This window comes from Microcaecilia unicolor, chromosome 1, assembly GCF_901765095.1.
Source record: "Microcaecilia unicolor chromosome 1, aMicUni1.1, whole genome shotgun sequence".
In the NCBI taxonomy this organism is placed as follows: domain Eukaryota; kingdom Metazoa; phylum Chordata; class Amphibia; order Gymnophiona; family Siphonopidae; genus Microcaecilia; species Microcaecilia unicolor.
In genome coordinates this window covers 347,335,296-347,353,223 of record NC_044031.1, presented here as the reverse complement: position 1 = coordinate 347,353,223, position 17,928 = coordinate 347,335,296, and the positions used below count along the sequence as shown (strand labels likewise).

The 17,928-nt window shown below is 46.7% G+C and overlaps 1 protein-coding gene across 1 annotated transcript in view; it reads left to right on the top strand.

Annotated features, from left to right (window-relative positions):
• The window catches only part of ULK4 (unc-51 like kinase 4), a gene marked incomplete in the record, with an annotated part of 1,752,451 nt that overhangs the window by 295,915 nt on the left and 1,438,608 nt on the right, over nt 1-17,928 (top strand). Inside the window, 1 exon segment of the mRNA XM_030209369.1 lies at nt 11,299-11,382. Coding sequence (XP_030065229.1) covers nt 11,299-11,382 — 84 coding nt within the window.

Genomic DNA, 17,928 nt, shown 5'->3' with positions numbered 1-17,928 from the left:
AAAAGCATTGCATATATATCAAATGAGAGCACATGTATAAGAAAATGAATTAAAACCAACTGGAGACGTAGCGGTATCTTAAAAACTAAAAACATCAACCCAGTGGAACAAAAAACTACTACTACTACTATTTAGCATTTCTAATGAGGATGGAATAGAGACCTCTGGATTTAGCCAGTAATAGGTCATTGGAGACTTTAGTAAGCGCAGTTTCAGTTGAGTGGAGAGGGCGAAAACCAGATTGTAGTGGGTCAAGAATAGCATGTGAGGTGAGAAAATCAAGGCAGTGGTGGTGGACAGCACACTCAAGTAATTTGGAGAGAAAAGGAAGGAGGGAAGTGGGTCGGTAATTAGAGGGACAAGTAGGGTCGTGAAGGCTTCTTAAGGAGAGGTGTGACCACAGCATGTTTAAAGGCAGCAGGGACAGTCACAGTGGAAAGTGAGAGGTTGAGAATGTGACAGATAAAAGGAATAAGAGCAGGAGAGATGGCATTAAGAAGGTACATCATAGGATAAGATAACAAATTGGCTACTCAAATGTATAGGCAAGTATAAGAGCTGTGGTGCAAAATAAATCTATTATATACCTGAATTTAAACAATGTCAACCCGCTGCACTTTAAAAGTAAACAGTCTTTACAACGGGGTGGGACAGTAGCTGCGACGCACAAAAACGTCAAACCTCAAACACTCAAGTGCGGCACCATATCATTAAACTGCTCATATATTAAAGCATACAAGGAAAACTTTAAATAACGTCTCTATTTAAATAAATTATGGAGATGGATCTTAATGAACACCTGATGAAAAAGGCTCGCTTGTTATCTGTTAGCTGTACTCCAACCCATCCCTTGAGCCCAGACCCCCCTCCTCCTCCCCCAACAGTAAGGAAGTCAAGGGGAGCCCAGGGTAGACTGAACCACAGTAGCAAGAACCCGCCCTCAGCGTACTCACCCAGGACACCAGCTTCGAGGAGAGGTGCAGGCTTTTTCACAGGTAGAGAACACAGGAAGCAGCCGGCAGCGACCGGCACTCCCCAAGGGACAGCAGGCACAGCGAAACTGGGGCAGCTAACCGTCTTCACCTGCACTTAGCCGCTGTTCAGTAGGAGTTGAGCCCCTACCTGCCGGCAGCCGCAGGGCTTAGGGACTCCAGAAACAGCAGCAGTAACAGGAGAAGCTGAACCCCACTGAGAATCAGATCTGGGCAGACAGTACCCAGAACAAAACAAAGAAATACAAGCCAGAGGAAAGCTACTGGCTACAGAACACACACACTCTGAACCAGAGACCAAAGGGTTAACACACTCAAGCTACAGGGAAGGGGAGGAGCCACAACAGGGAAACGAAGAGAAAGTAAACAGCAAAACACTGCTCGGCACCAGAGGACTAAACCCAGCTGCAAGGAGAACTAATTAACCACCTCCCCGGGAGACAAAGAGAGAAGGGAAATGAAACTCAGCACAAATACAGACACACAACAAGGGAACACAAAACAGAGAGAAAGGGCAAAGCAGAACTGCCCCTCCTCCACAGCACAAGCTTTACAATCACAGAGACTACAAGGCTAATGGCAAGCACAGAGCTCAAACGCCAAAGCAACGTTTACCTGGAGTAGCAGGTAAAAATAGATCCTGGATACTGATGACTGAACTGCAGACGTCAGCTACAACTCGGCTGACCAATAGCAGGTAAGTCCCTCCCAGCTACTCTAGCAGAGAGGTTCCCACCCCTCCCCAGCCTGCTAGCAGAAACGTAACAATGGAATGTAATAATGGGGAAATGATAGGGTGATAAACAATAGCAAGAGAACATTAGGGTATAACAATTTTATCTGTGGGTAGAGTTTTAAGTGTGGTGAAAATACGGGGGAAGAGAATTCAGAAGAGAGTATATTGATGCATTTCTATTAGTGTGTATGGACTTCATGTGTTTTAATCCTTGCAATAAATTTTCTCAAAGAGATGAGTTTTCAATAGTTTGCGGAAGTCGGTTAGTTCGTAGATCGTTCTCAGGTTGCGTGGTAATGTATTCCAGAATTGCGTGCTCATATAAGAGAAGGTTGAAGCATGCAGTACTTTGTATTTTATGCCTTTGCACTTAGGGAAGTGGAGATTGAGGAAAGTTCGGGATGATCTTTTAGCGTTTCTGGGTGGCAGGTCTATTAAATCAGACATGTATGCAGGGGCTTCACCGTGATTGATTTTGTGAACTAAGGTGCATACTTTAAAGGTGATACGTTCCTTGAGTGGGAGCCAGTGTAGTTTCTCATGTAAGGGTTTTGCACTTTCGTATTTTGGTTTTCCGAAGATGAGTCTGGCTGCTGTATTCTGGGCTGTTTGAAGTTTCCTCAGTATTTGCTCTTTGCAGCCTGCGTATAGTGAGTTGCAGTAGTCCAGATGACTGAGTACGAGTGATTGCACTAGGCTGCGGAAGACAGATCTTGGAAAGAATGGTCTTATGGAGTAGAACATCTTTTTGGTTGTGTTGTTCGCGTGAGTCTCAAGTGTTAGGTGGCGGTCAATAGTGACTCCAAGGATTTTTAAAGTTTCTGAGATTGGCAGATTTAGTTTAGGTGTGTTAATAGCGGTAAATTTATTTGTGTTGTATTGGGAGGTAAGTATGAGGCATTGAGTTTTTCTGCGTTCAGTTTCAATCGGAATGCATCTGCCCAGGTGTTCATGATGTGTAGACTTTGGCTGATTTCGTTGGAGATTTCATTAATGTCTTGTTTGAAAGGAATATATATTGTTACATCATCGGCATATATGTAAGGGTTAAGGTTTGATAGAAGTTTTGCCAAGGGGATCATCATTAGGTTGAAAATAGTTGGCGAGAGGGAGGATCCCTGCGGTACTCCACACTCAGGTGTCCATGCAGCAGACGTAGTTGAATTTGATGTGACCTGATATGAGCGTAAGGTTAAGAACCCCTTGAACCAGTTTAGGACATTGCCTCCGATGCCAAAATATTCAAGTATGTGTAATAGGATTCCGTGGTCAACCATATCAAAGGCACTTGACATATCAAATTGTAAGAGGAGTATATTGGTGCCGGTTGCAATCATTTGTTTAAATTTGGTCATTAGGGTAATTAATACTGTTTCTGTGCTGTGATTTGACCGGAATCCTGAGTGGGCATCATGCAGTATTGAGAACTTGTTGAGATAGTTTGTGAGTTGTTTGGTTACCATCCCTTCAGTTATTTTGGTTATTAGTGGTATAGATGCTACTGGTCTGTAGTTAGTTATTTCGCTTGCGTTTTTCTTTGTGTCTTTGGGTATAGGGGTGAGTAAAAGTTTTCCTTGTTCCTTTGGGAAAAGTCCGTTTTGTAGCATGAAGTTCACGTGGTTCGTTAGGTCTGTTATGAATTGTTGAGGAGCTGATTTCATGAGGTTGTTTGGGCAGATATCTAGTTTGCATTGGGATTTGGCAAATCTTTTGAGCGTTTTAGAGATGAGGTCCTCTGACAGTTTCGAATTCGGTCCAGATCCTGTCTGCTGGATATATTCCGTCTTCTGGGTCTAGACAGTTTAGGAGTGTGGCGTATTCAATAGGGCTGGCGGGTATTTTAAGTCGTAATTGTATAATTTTCTCCTTGAAGTATTTCGCGAGGTCGTCGACCCCTGATGTATCTTTGCTGTTATTTGTAACTGGTGTGGTGTCTAGCAATTTATTTACAAGGTAGAAGAGTTTGTGTATGTCTTTGTAGTTTGGTCCAACCATTGTTTTGTAGTGTAGTCTTTTAGTCTGTTTTATGGTATATTTGTATTTCCTCTGAAGTAATTTCCAGGCATTCAGTGTGTGTTCATCTTTCTTTTTGTTCCATGCGCGTTCTAGTCTTCTGACTTGTGTTTTGAGTTCTTTCAGCTCTTCGGTGAACCATGGATTTGATTTTTTCCTATGTGATGTTGTGGATTGGATTGGGGCAATTGTGTCTAATGTTGTCTTACATATATCGTCCCATTCTTGGAGGAATTGAATGGTGTCTGCATTTGTTGACCATTCGTTTTGGTAGACCTGTTGCCAGAATGTTGTGGGGTCTATTTTTCCTCTCGTGGTGTATGTTGTTCGCTCAAGTTTGTTGATTGCGTTTATGTGTGTTTTTCGCCAGTAGAGGGAGACGTATGCTTTATGGTGGTCTGTCCATAGTGTGGGTGACCATCTTGTGTCTGTAAGTAGGAGAGTTGAGTCTGGGTCGAATTTGTGTGTAATGATGTCTAGTGTGTGTCCTTTTACGTGTGTTGGTTGAGTGTTAGGTGCGTGTAAATCCCAGAGTTTTAAGAATTCTTTGCATTCTTGTGTGCCTGTTGGGGTGTTGTCTTCGAGGTGTAGGTTGATATCTCCTATTATGAGGATGTTTGAGGCAGAGACACAAGTGTTCGAGATGAAGTCCATGAGTTGCGTTTGGGAGTCTTTCCATTTTCCTGGTGGCCTGTAGAATAGGATTGCATTGAGGTGTCCTTGTAGGTTCGGATGATTGATTCTTGTCGAGGCGATTTCGAGTTGTGGTGAGGTGGATTCACCAGTGGTTGTGATGGTGAACTCGGATTTGTAAATTATGGCTATTCCGCCACCTCTTTTTCCATTTCTTGTCCAGTGGGTGATTTTGTATTCTGGTGGGCATGTCTCTATGATGGCGGGGTCTGTAGGGCCGTGGAACCATGTTTCCGTGATGAATAAAAGGTCTAGATTCTCTGTGGTAATCCAGTCTAGTATGTCTAATGAGTTGCTTACTGCTGATCTAGAATTGATGTATCCTATTCGGATTGAGCGGTATGGTTCTGTAGGGAGGTTAGATGTGTTTATTTGGTCGGCTAAGGGCAACCCCCCCCCCCCCCCCAAAAAAAAAAAAAAATAGTACATGTATGGTAATGATCCATAAAAAGAATATATATAAATCAAATAAACTATAAAAATTGAAAAACAGTGTAAATGTAAACTGATTAGGAGTATATATTGAAACATCCCATTAAAGGGAACTGCATAATCTATATAAATAATTCTCACCTCCAATTCTGAAGCTCACAGTGTGGCTCGGAAACAGTGAAGCCCTGTACTGTTGTGGCCTGTCAGCACCACTCACTGTCACTGTCACTCATACACCCGCCCCCAGCCACATCCCCAGCCACGCCCCTTCCGGACATAATTCGCAACCTGAACGTTCTATTGAGGCCCCAAGCTCCAGCCACTTCCGTCAGCGGTTCGTTAGTTCATGGTGGTGAAGCCTCTCCACTCACCATGTCTGTCTGTCACGCTCTCGCGTCGAACGTAATGACGTCGCGGCCGGAGCTATTAAGGAACGCAACGGAAAGGGGGTAGTAGGGAAACACGCTAATGACGTCACGGGCGGAGCTATTAAGGAACGCAAGGGAAAGGGGGGAGTCGCGTGTTTCCCTACTCCTCCCCCTCCTTCACAATCACCTGAGTGCACCGACGAAACAAAACATGTCGCCCAACACGAGCGTTACTGACTGCGACAGAACGCGACGTCACAGGCCACAAGAGGAGCGGGTTCACAGTGAAAAGGTCTGCTGGCTGCCTGCGGTACCGTCTTCCGTCTAAAAAAACAGCTGATCCTCTTTCCCCAGGTATGTGACGTGGGTGGCCGGACGAAGAGCAGGGAGCGCCGGTATTCACGACCTCCGTGGGGGTGGAAAAGGGGTGCACTGGGTGCTGAGACTGCAAACGTTTCTCTCCAATCCCCTTGCTAGCGCCCGTTTCATTTCACCCTGAAACGGGCCTCTTTTACTAGTCATATATAAGGGTGTCTAATCACATAAACCCATAACACATGATAAACATATCTAAAAAATGTATATAGAATATACAAAATATAATACAAATGTGGACAAAACAGATTTTTTAAATAAATAATAACAATCATAAAATCTTACATACTACATAATCTGAAGCTAATCGGTCTCATACGGCTGTCAAATATGCATACAGACAATCATCACTATACTCCTGGAAAACATTACAAAAATGTACTAATTCCATTTCTGTATTCAAGCCATGTGGACTCAAAGAATTCAAGAGAAAGATAATCCTCTGTTCCTCGCTCAATAGTTGTGTATCAAAGTCTCCTCCTCTCCATGATACCTTAAGGATTTTAAAAACTAGAAATTTTAACTCAGAAATGCTGTGATTGCATGCCAGTGTTCGACCAAGGGGGCACTGGAAACATGCTGGCTGATGCAGCTTCTGTGCTTGATGATGTGTGTCTTGATTGCTCGTTTAGTTTTGCCTACATAAATCATAGGGCATGGGCAGACTATAATGTAGATGACAAGTTGTGTGTTGCAATTAGATGAGTGTTGTAGCTTATATTTTTTGTGTGTCTGTGGGTGATGAAAATAGGTGTCTATTATAGCATGTGGACTGTAAAGGGGGGGGGGTCCCCTTCCTCCTCTTGGGTGGAGCCAGCAAGCCTGCGAGGCTCCCAGGGTTCCAGGAAAGAATGCTGCTGATACTGGGACTCAGGGCCAAAGTATTTTATTATCAAGGCAATTTCATACCAAAAATCATAATATATTCTTCAAAACAAAAGGTACAGCCCTCTTAATATAGTCTTCAAAAGAAAAAGGTACAGTCCTCATAAGATAATCTTCAAAAGAAAAAAAAGGTACAGTCCAGGTCCCAAAATCCCTCAGCAAACGCTCAGCTCCTCAAGACCTCAGGTCTTCTATTAGGGCATTAGCTTTCCCTTCCCCCTCCTTCAGAAGGGTTTAGTAAGAGTTCATCACACTTCCAATATAGCACAACAGGTCAGAACAAATCTTTATGGACAGTCTTTGCACATCAAACCAATACCACAAATCACCTACCTTTTCACAGCACAGAGGGAAGCCTGTAAGGAGCAGGGTTGGCCGTTTCTCCCACCTCTCTGCACCACGCCCAGTGTGGCCTCCTCCACTGCCTTCAAGTGCTGGGCAGGGCAACCTTTGAATTCTCCCACTCCATGGTAGCTGGCTCTTCTCCCTTAGGCAGCTCTAGTTGCAGGCTACTTCCTTCCTCAGCATACTCCATGGAATCTCTCTCTCCATTTGTCTCCCCTCTCTCCTGGTGACTGAGAGCCTCCAGGAAATCTGCTCTCCCCTTCTCACAGTTGGGGGGAATTATATACTGATGGCGAAACCAGGGAAACTGAGCGTCATCCTTCCCTCTCCCTCTAGTGGGGAAGGGAGTAACAGGCTCACCCTGCCTCAAGCCATTGCTCCCCCTGCTGGGGCTGGGAATCCATTCCATTTTTTTAGGACTACTCTCGTGTCTCATTCTTGCAAAGACTTCTGGGACCCATAGTTCTGGGCTCAACTCCTTCACTGGGGAATCTCTGGGGCTCGTCTTGTCACAGGTCACATGCTACATTTACCACAAGGTCTGTGTCCAAAGCGAAGGTCTGCTAACGGGTCAGGGACGGAATCCAGTAATACTTACGGAACTAGTACCACCTTCAAATTCCTGTTTCTGGAGTAAGCTTATAACCAAGTCTTTATTCCTAAAATATTCATGTCCTTACAGAATGTGCCAGTGTCTTTGGATATATTTCTGTGTCTGGCTCGCCAAATGTGAATACCTCAAGGTACATACTAAATCAGGTCTTCTTTTTTGACTTCTTGTTTCTAGTAAGTCACAATCCAGCTTATAATCGAACGAGAAAAACGCCCAAGTTCCGACCTAAATCGGGAGATGGACGTTTATCTCACAAAAACGAATAAAGCGGTATAATCGAAAGCCGATTTTTGGGCGTTTTCAACTGCACTCCGTCGCGGATGCGGACAAAGTTTATGGGGGCGTGTCAGAGGTGTGGCGAAGGCGGAACTGGGGCGTGGTTATCTGCCGAACAAAGATGGGCGCATTTCAGCGATAATGGGAAGAAAGTATGCGTTTTTAGCTAGAATTTAGGACACTTTTCCTGGACCCTGTTTTTTCACGAATAAGGCCCCAAAAAGTGCCCTAAATGACCAGATGACCACTGGAGGGAATCGGGGATGACCTCCCCTGACTCCCCCAGTGGTACCTAACCCCCTCCCACCACAAAAAAATGATGTTTCACACATTTTTATTTTCACCCTCAAATGTCATACCCAGCTCCCTGGCAGCAGTATGCAGGTCACTGGAGGAGTTGTTAGGGGGTGCAGTGGACTTCAGGCAGGTGGACCCAGGCCCATCCCCCCCTACCTGTTACAATTGTGCTGCTTAATGCTTATTAGTCGTCCAACCCCCCCCAAACCCACTGTACCCACATGTAGGTGCCCCCCTTCACCCCTTAGGGCTATAGTAATGGTGTAGACTTGTGGGCAGTGGGTTTTGAGGGGGATTTGGGGGGCTCAACACACAAGGGAAGGGTGCTATGCACCTGGGAGCTCTTTGACCTTTTTTTTTGTTTTTGTAAAAGTGCCCCCTAGGGTGCCCGGTTGATGTCCTGGCATGTGAGGGGGACCAGTGCACTACGAATCCTGGCCCCTCCCACGAATAAATGTCTTAGATTTATTCGTTTTTGAGCTGGGCGCTTTCATTTTCTATTATCGCTGAAAAACAAAAACGCCCAGCTCACACATTGTTGAATAAAACATGGACGTCTATTTTTTTCGAAAATACGGTTCGGTCCGCCCCTTCACTGACCCGTTCTCGGAGATAAACGCCCATGGAGATAGGCGTTTTCGTTCAATTATGCCCCTCAATGTGACCTCAGACCTTCAATGCATTTGGTGGGATAGCCTCTGCTTCTGAATCTTCCTTTTATAGCTGTGGATTGTCGTTCAAAGTCATCAATATCAATACAAAGCCTCTTCAGTCTCAAAAACTGGCTAAACAGTAGATTGCATTTAAGGGCTGGATTGTGAAAACTAGAAAATTCCAGAAAGGCATTTCTATCAGTTGGTTTGCGATAGAGTAGTTACAAATCCACATGTCGTCTTCCTGATGAGTACGTCAAAAAAATTAATCTCTTCCATATCAAAGTTCAATTTGAAGGTAAGGTGAGGATCCCTTTAATTCCATGCCATAATAGAAAAATGTCATCTATATATCTCTTGTAAAAAATAAAGTTATCACGGTATGGGTGGTCTTTCACATGGGTATTCTCAAAGTGTGCTACGTATAAATTTGCAATATTGGGAGCCATGGCCGCTCCCATTGCTGTGCCACAAATTTGTAAGTAAAACTGTCCCAAAAAACAAACATAGTTTTTGGTTAAAGCTATATTGGCAAGTGTGAGGATGAACCAATTTGGAATAGGTAAATTGGTTGTTTGACTCTGTAGGGTACTCTCTGTTATACGCAGGGCCTCTAATTGGGGGATATTAGTATAGAGTGAATCTATGTCCAGAGTTACTAGTAAGACACCAGAAAAGTCTCCTTCAAAGTCTTTTAGAAGATTAATCATAATACCTGAATCTCTTACATAAGAGTCAATCAATGGTATCTTCGAGTGAAGAAACAAATTTACAAAAATGGAAAAGGGTTCTAGGATTGATCCATTTGTGGACACAATAGGTCTCCCAGGAGGGTGAGTGAGGGATTTATGGATTTTTGGTAATGTATATATTGTAAGAATAGTTGGATGTTTAACTACCAAGAAGTCTTTTTTCTTGGCTGTTAATAATCCTCTAGACGAGGCTAGGGATATAACTTATTCTGTATCACGTTGTATACTGGAGGTAGGATCTGCATCTAAAGTGGTGTAATAACGCCTATCATCAAGTTGTTTATGGATTTCTGATATATAATCAGCCCTATCTTGTATAACAATACCCTTGCCTTTATCGTCAGTTACTAGAGAGGGTCTGTCTCCTTTCTGCTGAAAGTAATTCCTTAGTTCCATGTGAACCAAGAGGTAGAATGGCTCCTACCCTTTGGATTGGAGACTTCACAAACTGGACATCTGAAGGACATTGCTGCATTACTTGGAGCAGACAAATGAATTTCGCCTCTCTAATAATCTCTTTGTACTTTTCTACATCTCTCAAGACTCCAAGGCCACTGTTGCATGGTGGATCAAGGCTGCAATTGAGTTTGCCTGTGTTTGTTTGTAGTCATCGTCAGGTTAGTCCAGGGTGGAGGCCCAGGCAGTTCCAGAGGAAATTTGCAGGGTGGCAATGTGGTTGTTGCTCCATTCTTTTTTTTGAAGCATTACAGGTAGGACATGCTCACCAGGGCCCGCTTGGTTTTTGGCAGAGCTGTCCTTAGGGGGGCTTTTTCTTCCTCCTGCCAATAGTTCTACTTGGGTACATCCCACTTGTTCAGAACGGTGCAGCCGTACAGCAAGGAAGGTGAAATTATGTCTTACCTGATAATTTCCTTTCCTTTAGTCGGCTGCACCATTCTGAAACTTACCCACAGAAAAGTAAGGCCCAGGGCTCATGGCGAGCTCTGCTCTTTCCCTTACAGTTAAATAAAACAAACTAGAATTAGAAACAATTACAGTACAGTGAGTGCCATCCAATGGTTTTCTGCTTGCTTAATAATCATTCCAGCTGCAGTGGTTGATGGGGCATGGTTATGCATTACAAAGAAATCTTCTGCTGCTTTTGCAGAGGCAGACTGGAATTTTCCTGTGAGCACCAGCAGGTTGTACTGGTGAGTTCACTGGAAGAGATCAGTTTTTCTCTACCTCCATTTACTGGTAGGAGGGAATAATACCCACTTGTTCAGAATGGTGCAGCCGACTAAAGGAAGGAAAATTATCAGATAAGACATAATTTCACTTTCTGTCTCCATCCTCTTGTAATGTGGCAAAACCTCAGTCTGGACTGGTCTAGCAGGATTCATGGAAAGGAAATTAATAGGTAAGAACAAATTTGTAACTTTATATGATCCTTTTCAGCACACCATTGGTGAAAGAGTAAGAAATAGTAGAACTGTAGGAGTAGCCTAGTGGTTAGATCTGCAGGCTGAGAGCTAGGAAAACTAGGTTCAAATCCTGCTGATGCTTCATGTGTCATAGGGCAAGGTGAAGTCATCTCACCTTTCACTACCTCATTTACTAATGTGCGTTAAATCACATTAATGAGCATGACTATGTTATCACAAGCCCCTTTATTCTCAATATAGGCTACTTACCTACTAAGCATATAACATATGCTAATTAATGTGCATTAACATGTGAACACATGTTAGTAAATGAGGTCTTAGATAATTAGCCCTCTAAGGATGTGGAAATACCCACTGTACCTGAATGTAACTTTCTTCGATCTACTACTGAGTTTGAGGTAAATCCAAATAACAGCTTAAATAACACCAGTACTATATACATATTTAATAAACCATAGTTTTTTTTTCCTTTTATTTAAATAGGAAAATCACCATTCTTTTCTGAAAGTTTTTCTGAACTAATTGAACGGATTTTAAATGAAGATCCTTTGCCACCTAGATCTAAAGGTATGATTCTCTTGTGATCCAGCATTAATAGTTAATTTTGGTTGGACATCATTTTCTCCTGTTTGCCTCTTTATTTTTGAAAAGGATGTAATTCTAGGCTCAACATTTAGAGTTCTTCAATGCACATAATTTTCTGCCACTAAAGGTGCTCTGAAGGTGACAGCACACTGCACTTAAGGAGTTGGAAGAGCTTTCTCCTTCATCTCCTCAAGTTTCTGAAGAAAGATTGGCAGTAACTTCTGAGCATTCATTTTCTACTGATTTGCCTGAACCAGATATGCTTGATACAGAGGGTGGGGGTGGGGAGGAGGATCTCACAGCAGCTAGATTATTTCTTAAGGAGGAACTCCCCTTATTTATAACCAAAACCATAGAAGTTTTAAATATTACCACTCCTGCTCAGTCTGTGTCCTCAGCCCCCTTTGTTCAGGGAACTCGTGGCTCAGTGGCTGAAAGTAATTCCTTCGTTCCATGTGAACCAAGAGGTAGAATGGTTCCTACCCTTTGGATTGGAGACTTCACAAACTGGACATCTGAAGGACATTGCTGCATTACTTGGAGCAGACAAATGAATTTCGCCTCTCTGATAATCTCTTTGTACTTTTCTATATCTCTCAAGACTCCAAGGCCTCTGTTGCATGGTAGATCAAGGCTGCAATTGAGTTTGCCAGTGTTTGTTTGTAGTCATCGTCAGATTAGTCCAGGGTGGGACAGTCTTGACTCTAGTCTAAAAGTATCAAAGGCTATGTCTAAACTTTACCCCCTCTTATCAAATGACTTAGAGCAGTTTGTTTTGCCGAAAGTGGATGCCCTAATTACAGTGATCACTAAAAGGACAACTATCCCAGTAGAGGGTGGTACTGCCCTTAAGGATGTGTATGACTGCAGACTGGAGTCCTCTTTAAAACCGACTTTCCAAATTGCATCTTTTTTTTATTTTATTATTATTATTTGTTTATTGAATTTTGCAACTTAAACAGACATAAGAACTGCTAAGTGAAATACAGCTTTAGAAACAAGAAATAAACGAAACAGGAATTTACTTTCCTCAAAAACATAACATTTAGCTTCATTAGACCACAATAAAAGGGGGAGGTAGGAATTTGTGAAGATTATACTATATTATTTCTAAATTATTAAAGAAATTGATGCCGCCACCATTCTCTTGTGCTCCTACAAATTCTCTGTCGTTGTTTAGAGTCTAGGAAAGATTTAAGTTGATCAGGATTAAAGAACACATATTTTGTTTGATTTAACCTTACAAGACATTTACATGGATACACAACAAGGAAGGATCCTCCTAATTCTATTATTTTAGACCTCATAGAAAGAAACAATTTTCTTTTTTGTTGAGTAGTCTTAGTCACGTCTGGATAAATCCAGATTTTTTGTCCTCCAAATATACGATTTGTAGATTTAAAGTAAAGTCTCATTCTCCGAGGACAAGCAGGCTGCTTGTTCTCACTGATGGGTGACGTCCACGGCAGCCCCCTCCAATCGGAAACTTCACTAGCAAAGGCCTTTGCTAGTCCTCGCGCGCTCATGCGCACCGCGCATGCGCGGCCGTCTTCCCGCCCGAACCGGCTCGTGTTCGTCAGTCTTCTTTTGTCCGCGCTCGGTACGGTCGTGTTTTCGCCGTGTCGTGCCCCGCAAAGTCGACCTCACGCGTTCTTCGTGTTGTTAAAAAAAAACAAAAAAAAAACCCCATTCTGTGTGTGGAAAGAGACTCTTCGGTCTCTTTTCCCCCCGCTATTTCCAGCTTTTTCGCCCCGGTAAGTTTTCTTTCGTCGTCGGGGTAGGCCGCTTTTAGGCCTCGGGTAGAAGTTTTCTTCCCCTTGTTTTTCGGGTGCCTTTTCCGCCATTTCGACTTTTGATCTCGCCGGCGTGATTTTTCCGCCCATGACATCGAAGTCTCCCAGCGGCTTCAAGAAGTGCACCCAGTGCGCCCGGGTCATCTCGCTCACTGACAGGCACGCGTCATGTCTTCAGTGCTTGGGGGCTGGGCACCGCCCGCAGGCCTGTAGTCTGTGTTCCCTTTTGCAAAAGCGGACTCAGGTAGCGAGATTGGCCCAGTGGAACGTTTTGTTCTCGGGCTCTTCGTCGACATCGGCACCGGGGGTATCGAGTGCATCGACGTCTTCAGCGTCCAGAACTTCATCCTTGGCCGCCAGTGCATCGAGTGCATCGAGGCATCGGCCCTCTGCATCGGCGCTGAGACATCGGACAGCTGCATCGACGTCGGTGGTACCGGGACCTCGTCGGCTGATGTCGTCGGACGGTGGTGCTTCGTCTGGAGTGCAGGTGAGGGCTGTCCATTCCCCTGCTGGTGGCGGTGAGCCTTCGGGTGGGTCTCCCCCTACCCTGAGGGCTCCTGCGGTACAGCCCCCCCGAGACCGACCTCCTTCGGCCTCGGCCCCGAGGAAGCGACAGCTGGATTCTACGTCCTCGTCGGTGCCAGGAAGCTCCGGTGACATGCTTCGTTCCAAGAAATCGAAGAAGCATCGTCATCGGTCTCCTTCCCGTGTCGGCACCGAGAGCTCTGGGTCGCCGAGGGAGTCGGCACCCAGTAGGCATCGGCACCGAGAGGACCGCTCACCCTCTGTCCAGGAGGTGTCGATGCGCTCCGCTCTGGACAGCCCGGAACAGCCTCCACGCCCGGAACAGGTTCTGACGTCGACGCCTGCATCGACATCCATGCCTTTCTCTGCAGCCGCTCTGAACGAGAGCCTCCGGGCCGTTCTCCCAGAGATTCTGGGAGAGCTGTTGCGCCCTACCCCTCCGGTACCGGCGGTGCTTGCGCCACCGGTACCGTCGAGCGTGGCGCCGGCTGGTCCATCGCCCGAGGTGAGGTCTCCGGCGTCGGTGCCGCGTGCGGTACCGGCTGCCGTCGCCTCCCAGGAGGGCTCCCCGACTACGTCGGCGGAGGGAGCTTCGCCGATGCGGGCGAGGGAGTCTACCTCTCGACGCCCCCATCGTGGACGTGGCTCCACAGAGTCGAGTCGGGCACGGTTGCAGACACAGGTCCGTGAACTTGTGTCTGACACCGAGGGTGAGGCCTCGTGGGAAGAGGAAGAAGACCCCAGATATTTCTCTGACGAGGAGTCTGGAGGTCTTCCTTCCGATCCCACTCCCTCTCCTGAGAGACAGCTTTCTCCTCCCGAGAGTCTGTCTTTTGCTTCCTTTGTCCGGGAGATGTCTACGGCCATCCCCTTCCCGGTGGTTGTGGAGGACGAGCCCAGGGCTGAAATGTTTGAGCTCCTGGACTATCCTTCTCCACCTAAGGAAGCGTCCACTGTACCCATGCACCATGTCCTAAAAAAGACATTGCTGGCGAACTGGACCAAGCCTCTAACTAATCCCCACATTCCCAAGAAGATCGAGTCCCAGTACCGGATCCATGGGGACCCAGAGCTGATGCGCACTCAGTTGCCTCATGACTCTGGAGTTGTGGATCTGGCCCTAAAGAAGGCTAAGAGTTCTAGAGAGCATGCTTCGGCGCCCCCGGGCAAGGACTCTAGAACCTTAGACTCCTTTGGGAGGAAGGCCTACCATTCCTCTATGCTCGTGGCCAAAATTCAGTCCTACCAGCTCTACACGAGCATACACATGCGGAACAATGTGCGGCAGTTGGCGGGCTTGGTTGATGCGCTCCCCCCTGAGCAAGCCAAGCCTTTTCAGGAGGTGGTCAGGCAGCTGAAGGCGTGCAGAAAATTCCTGGCCAGAGGGGTGTATGACACCTTTGATGTTGCGTCAGGGCCGCTGCTCAAGGTGTGGTGATGCGCAGACTCTCATGGCTGTGTGCCTCCGACCTGGAGAATAGAATCCAGCAGCGGATTGCGGACTCGCCTTGCCGTGCGGATAATATTTTTGGAGAAAAAGTCGAACAGGTGGTAGAGCAGCTCCACCAGCGGGACACCGCATTCGACAAATTCTCCCGCCGGCAGCCTTCAGCATCTACCTCTACAGGTAGAAGATTTTTTTGGAAAAGGAAGACTGTTCCCTACTCTTCTGGTAAGCGTAGGTACAATCCTCCTTCTCGACAGCCTGCGGCCCAGGCTAAGCCCCAGCGCGCTCGCTCTCGTCAGCAGCGTGCGCCTCAGCAAGGCCCCTCGGCTCCCCAGCAAAAGCAAGGGACGAGCTTTTGACTGGCTCCAGCAGAGCATAGCCGACATCCAAGTGTCAGTGCCGGGCGACCTGCTAGTCGGAGGGAGGTTGAAAGCTTTTCACCAAAGGTGGCCTCTCATAACCTCCGAACAGTGGGTTCTCCAAATAGTCCGGCAAGGATACACCCTCAATTTGACCTCGAAACCTCCAAATTGTCCACCGGGAGCTCAGTCTTACAGCTTCCAGCACAAGCAGGTACTTGCAGAGGAACTCTCCGCCCTTCTCAGCGCCAATGCGGTCGAGCCCGTGCCATCCGGGCAGGAAGGGCTGGGATTCTATTCCAGGTACTTCCTTGTGGAAAAGAAAACAGGGGGGATGTGTCCCATCCTAGACCTAAGGGCCCTGAACAAATATCTGGTCAAGGAAAAGTTCAGGATGCTTTCCCTGGGCACCCTTCTTCCCATGATTCAGGAAAACGATTGGCTATGTTCTCTGGACTTGAAGGATGCCTACACACACATCCCGATACTGCCAGCTCACAGGCAGTATCTGCGATTTCAGCTGGGCACACGTCACTTCCAGTACTGTGTGCTACCCTTTGGGCTCGCCTCTGCGCCCAGGGTGTTCACAAAGTGCTTGGCTGTACTAGCAGCGGCACTTCGCTGGCGGGGGGTGCACGTGTTCCCATATCTCGACGATTGGCTGGTGAAGAACACATCCGAGGCAGGAGCCCTGCAGTCCATGCAGATGACTATTCGCCTCCTGGAGCTACTGGGGTTTGTGATAAATTATCCAAAGTCCCATCTTCTCCCAGTACAGAGACTCAAATTCATAGGAGCTCTGCTGGATTCTCGGACGGCTCGTGCCTATCTTCCAGAGGCGAGAGCCAACAACTTGTTGTCCCTCGTCTCGCGGGTGCGAGCGTCCCAGCAGATCACAACTCGGCAGATGTTGAGATTGCTGGGCCACATGGCACCACAGTTCCTGTGACTCCCATGGCCTGCCTTCACATGAGATCTGCTCAATGGACCCTAGCTTCCCAGTGGTTTCAGGCTGCTGGGGATCTAGAAGACGTGATCCACCTGTCCACGAGTTTTCTCAAATCCCTGTATTGGTGGACGATTTGGTCCAATTTGACTCTGGGACGTCCTTTCCAAATTCCTCAGCCACAAAAAGTGCTGACTACGGATGCGTCTCTCCTGGGGTGGGGAGCTCATGTCGATGGGCTTCACACCCAGGGAAGCTGGTCCCTCCAGGAACGCGATCGGCAGATCAATCTTCTGGAGTTGCGAGTGGTCTGGAACGCTCTGAAGGCTTTCAGAGATCGGCTGTCCCACCAAATTATCCAAATTCAGACGGACAACCAGGTTGCCATATATTACATCAACAAGCAGGAGGGCACCGGATCTCGCCCCCTGTGTCAGGAAGCCGTCAACATGTGGCTCTGGGCTCGCCGTCACGGCATGGTGCTCCAAGCCACATATCTGGCAGGCGTAAACAACAGTCTGGCCGACAGACTGAGCAGGATTATGCAACCTCACGAGTGGTCGCTCAATTCCCAAGTAGTGCGACAGATCTTCCAGGTGTGGGGCACCCCCTTGGTAGATCTCTTTGCATCTCGAGCCAACCACAAAGTCCCTCAGTTCTGTTCCAGGCTTCAGGCCCACGGCAGACTGGCATCGGATGCCTTCCTCCTGGACTGGGGGGAAGGTCTGCTGTATGCTTATCCTCCCATTCCTCTGGTGGGGAAGACTTTGTTGAAACTCAAGCAAAACCAAGGCACCATGATTCTGATTGCTCCTTTTTGGCCGCGTCAGATCTGGTTCCCTCTTCTTCTGGAGTTGTCCTCCGAAGAACCGTGGAGATTGGAGTGTTTTCCGACCCTTATCACAGAGGAAGAAGGGGCGCTTCTGCATCCCAACCTCCAGTCTCTGGCTCTCACGGCCTGGATGTTGAGAGCGTAGACTTTGCCTCGTTGGGTCTGTCAGAGGGTGTCTCCCGCATCTTGCTTGCTTCCAGGAAAGATTCCACTAAGAGGAGTTACTTCTTTCTATGGAGGAGGTTTGCCGTCTGGTGTGACAGCAAGGCCCTAGATCCTCGCTCTTGTCCTACACAGACCCTGCTTGAATACCTTCTGCACTTAGACAAGTCTCAAGACCAACTCTGTAAGGGTTCACCTTAGCGCAATCAGTGCATACCATTACCGTGTGGAAGGTAAGCCGATCTCAGGACAGCCTTTAGTTGTTCGCTTCATGAGAGGTTTGCTTTTGTCAAAGCCCCCTGTCAAACCTCCTACAGTGTCATGGGATCTCAATGTCGTTCTCACCCAGCTGATGAAACCTCCTTTTGAGCCACTGAACTCCTGCCATCTGAAGTACTTGACCTGGAAGGTCATTTTCTTGGTGGCAGTTACTTCAGCTCGTAGAGTCAGTGAGCTTCAGG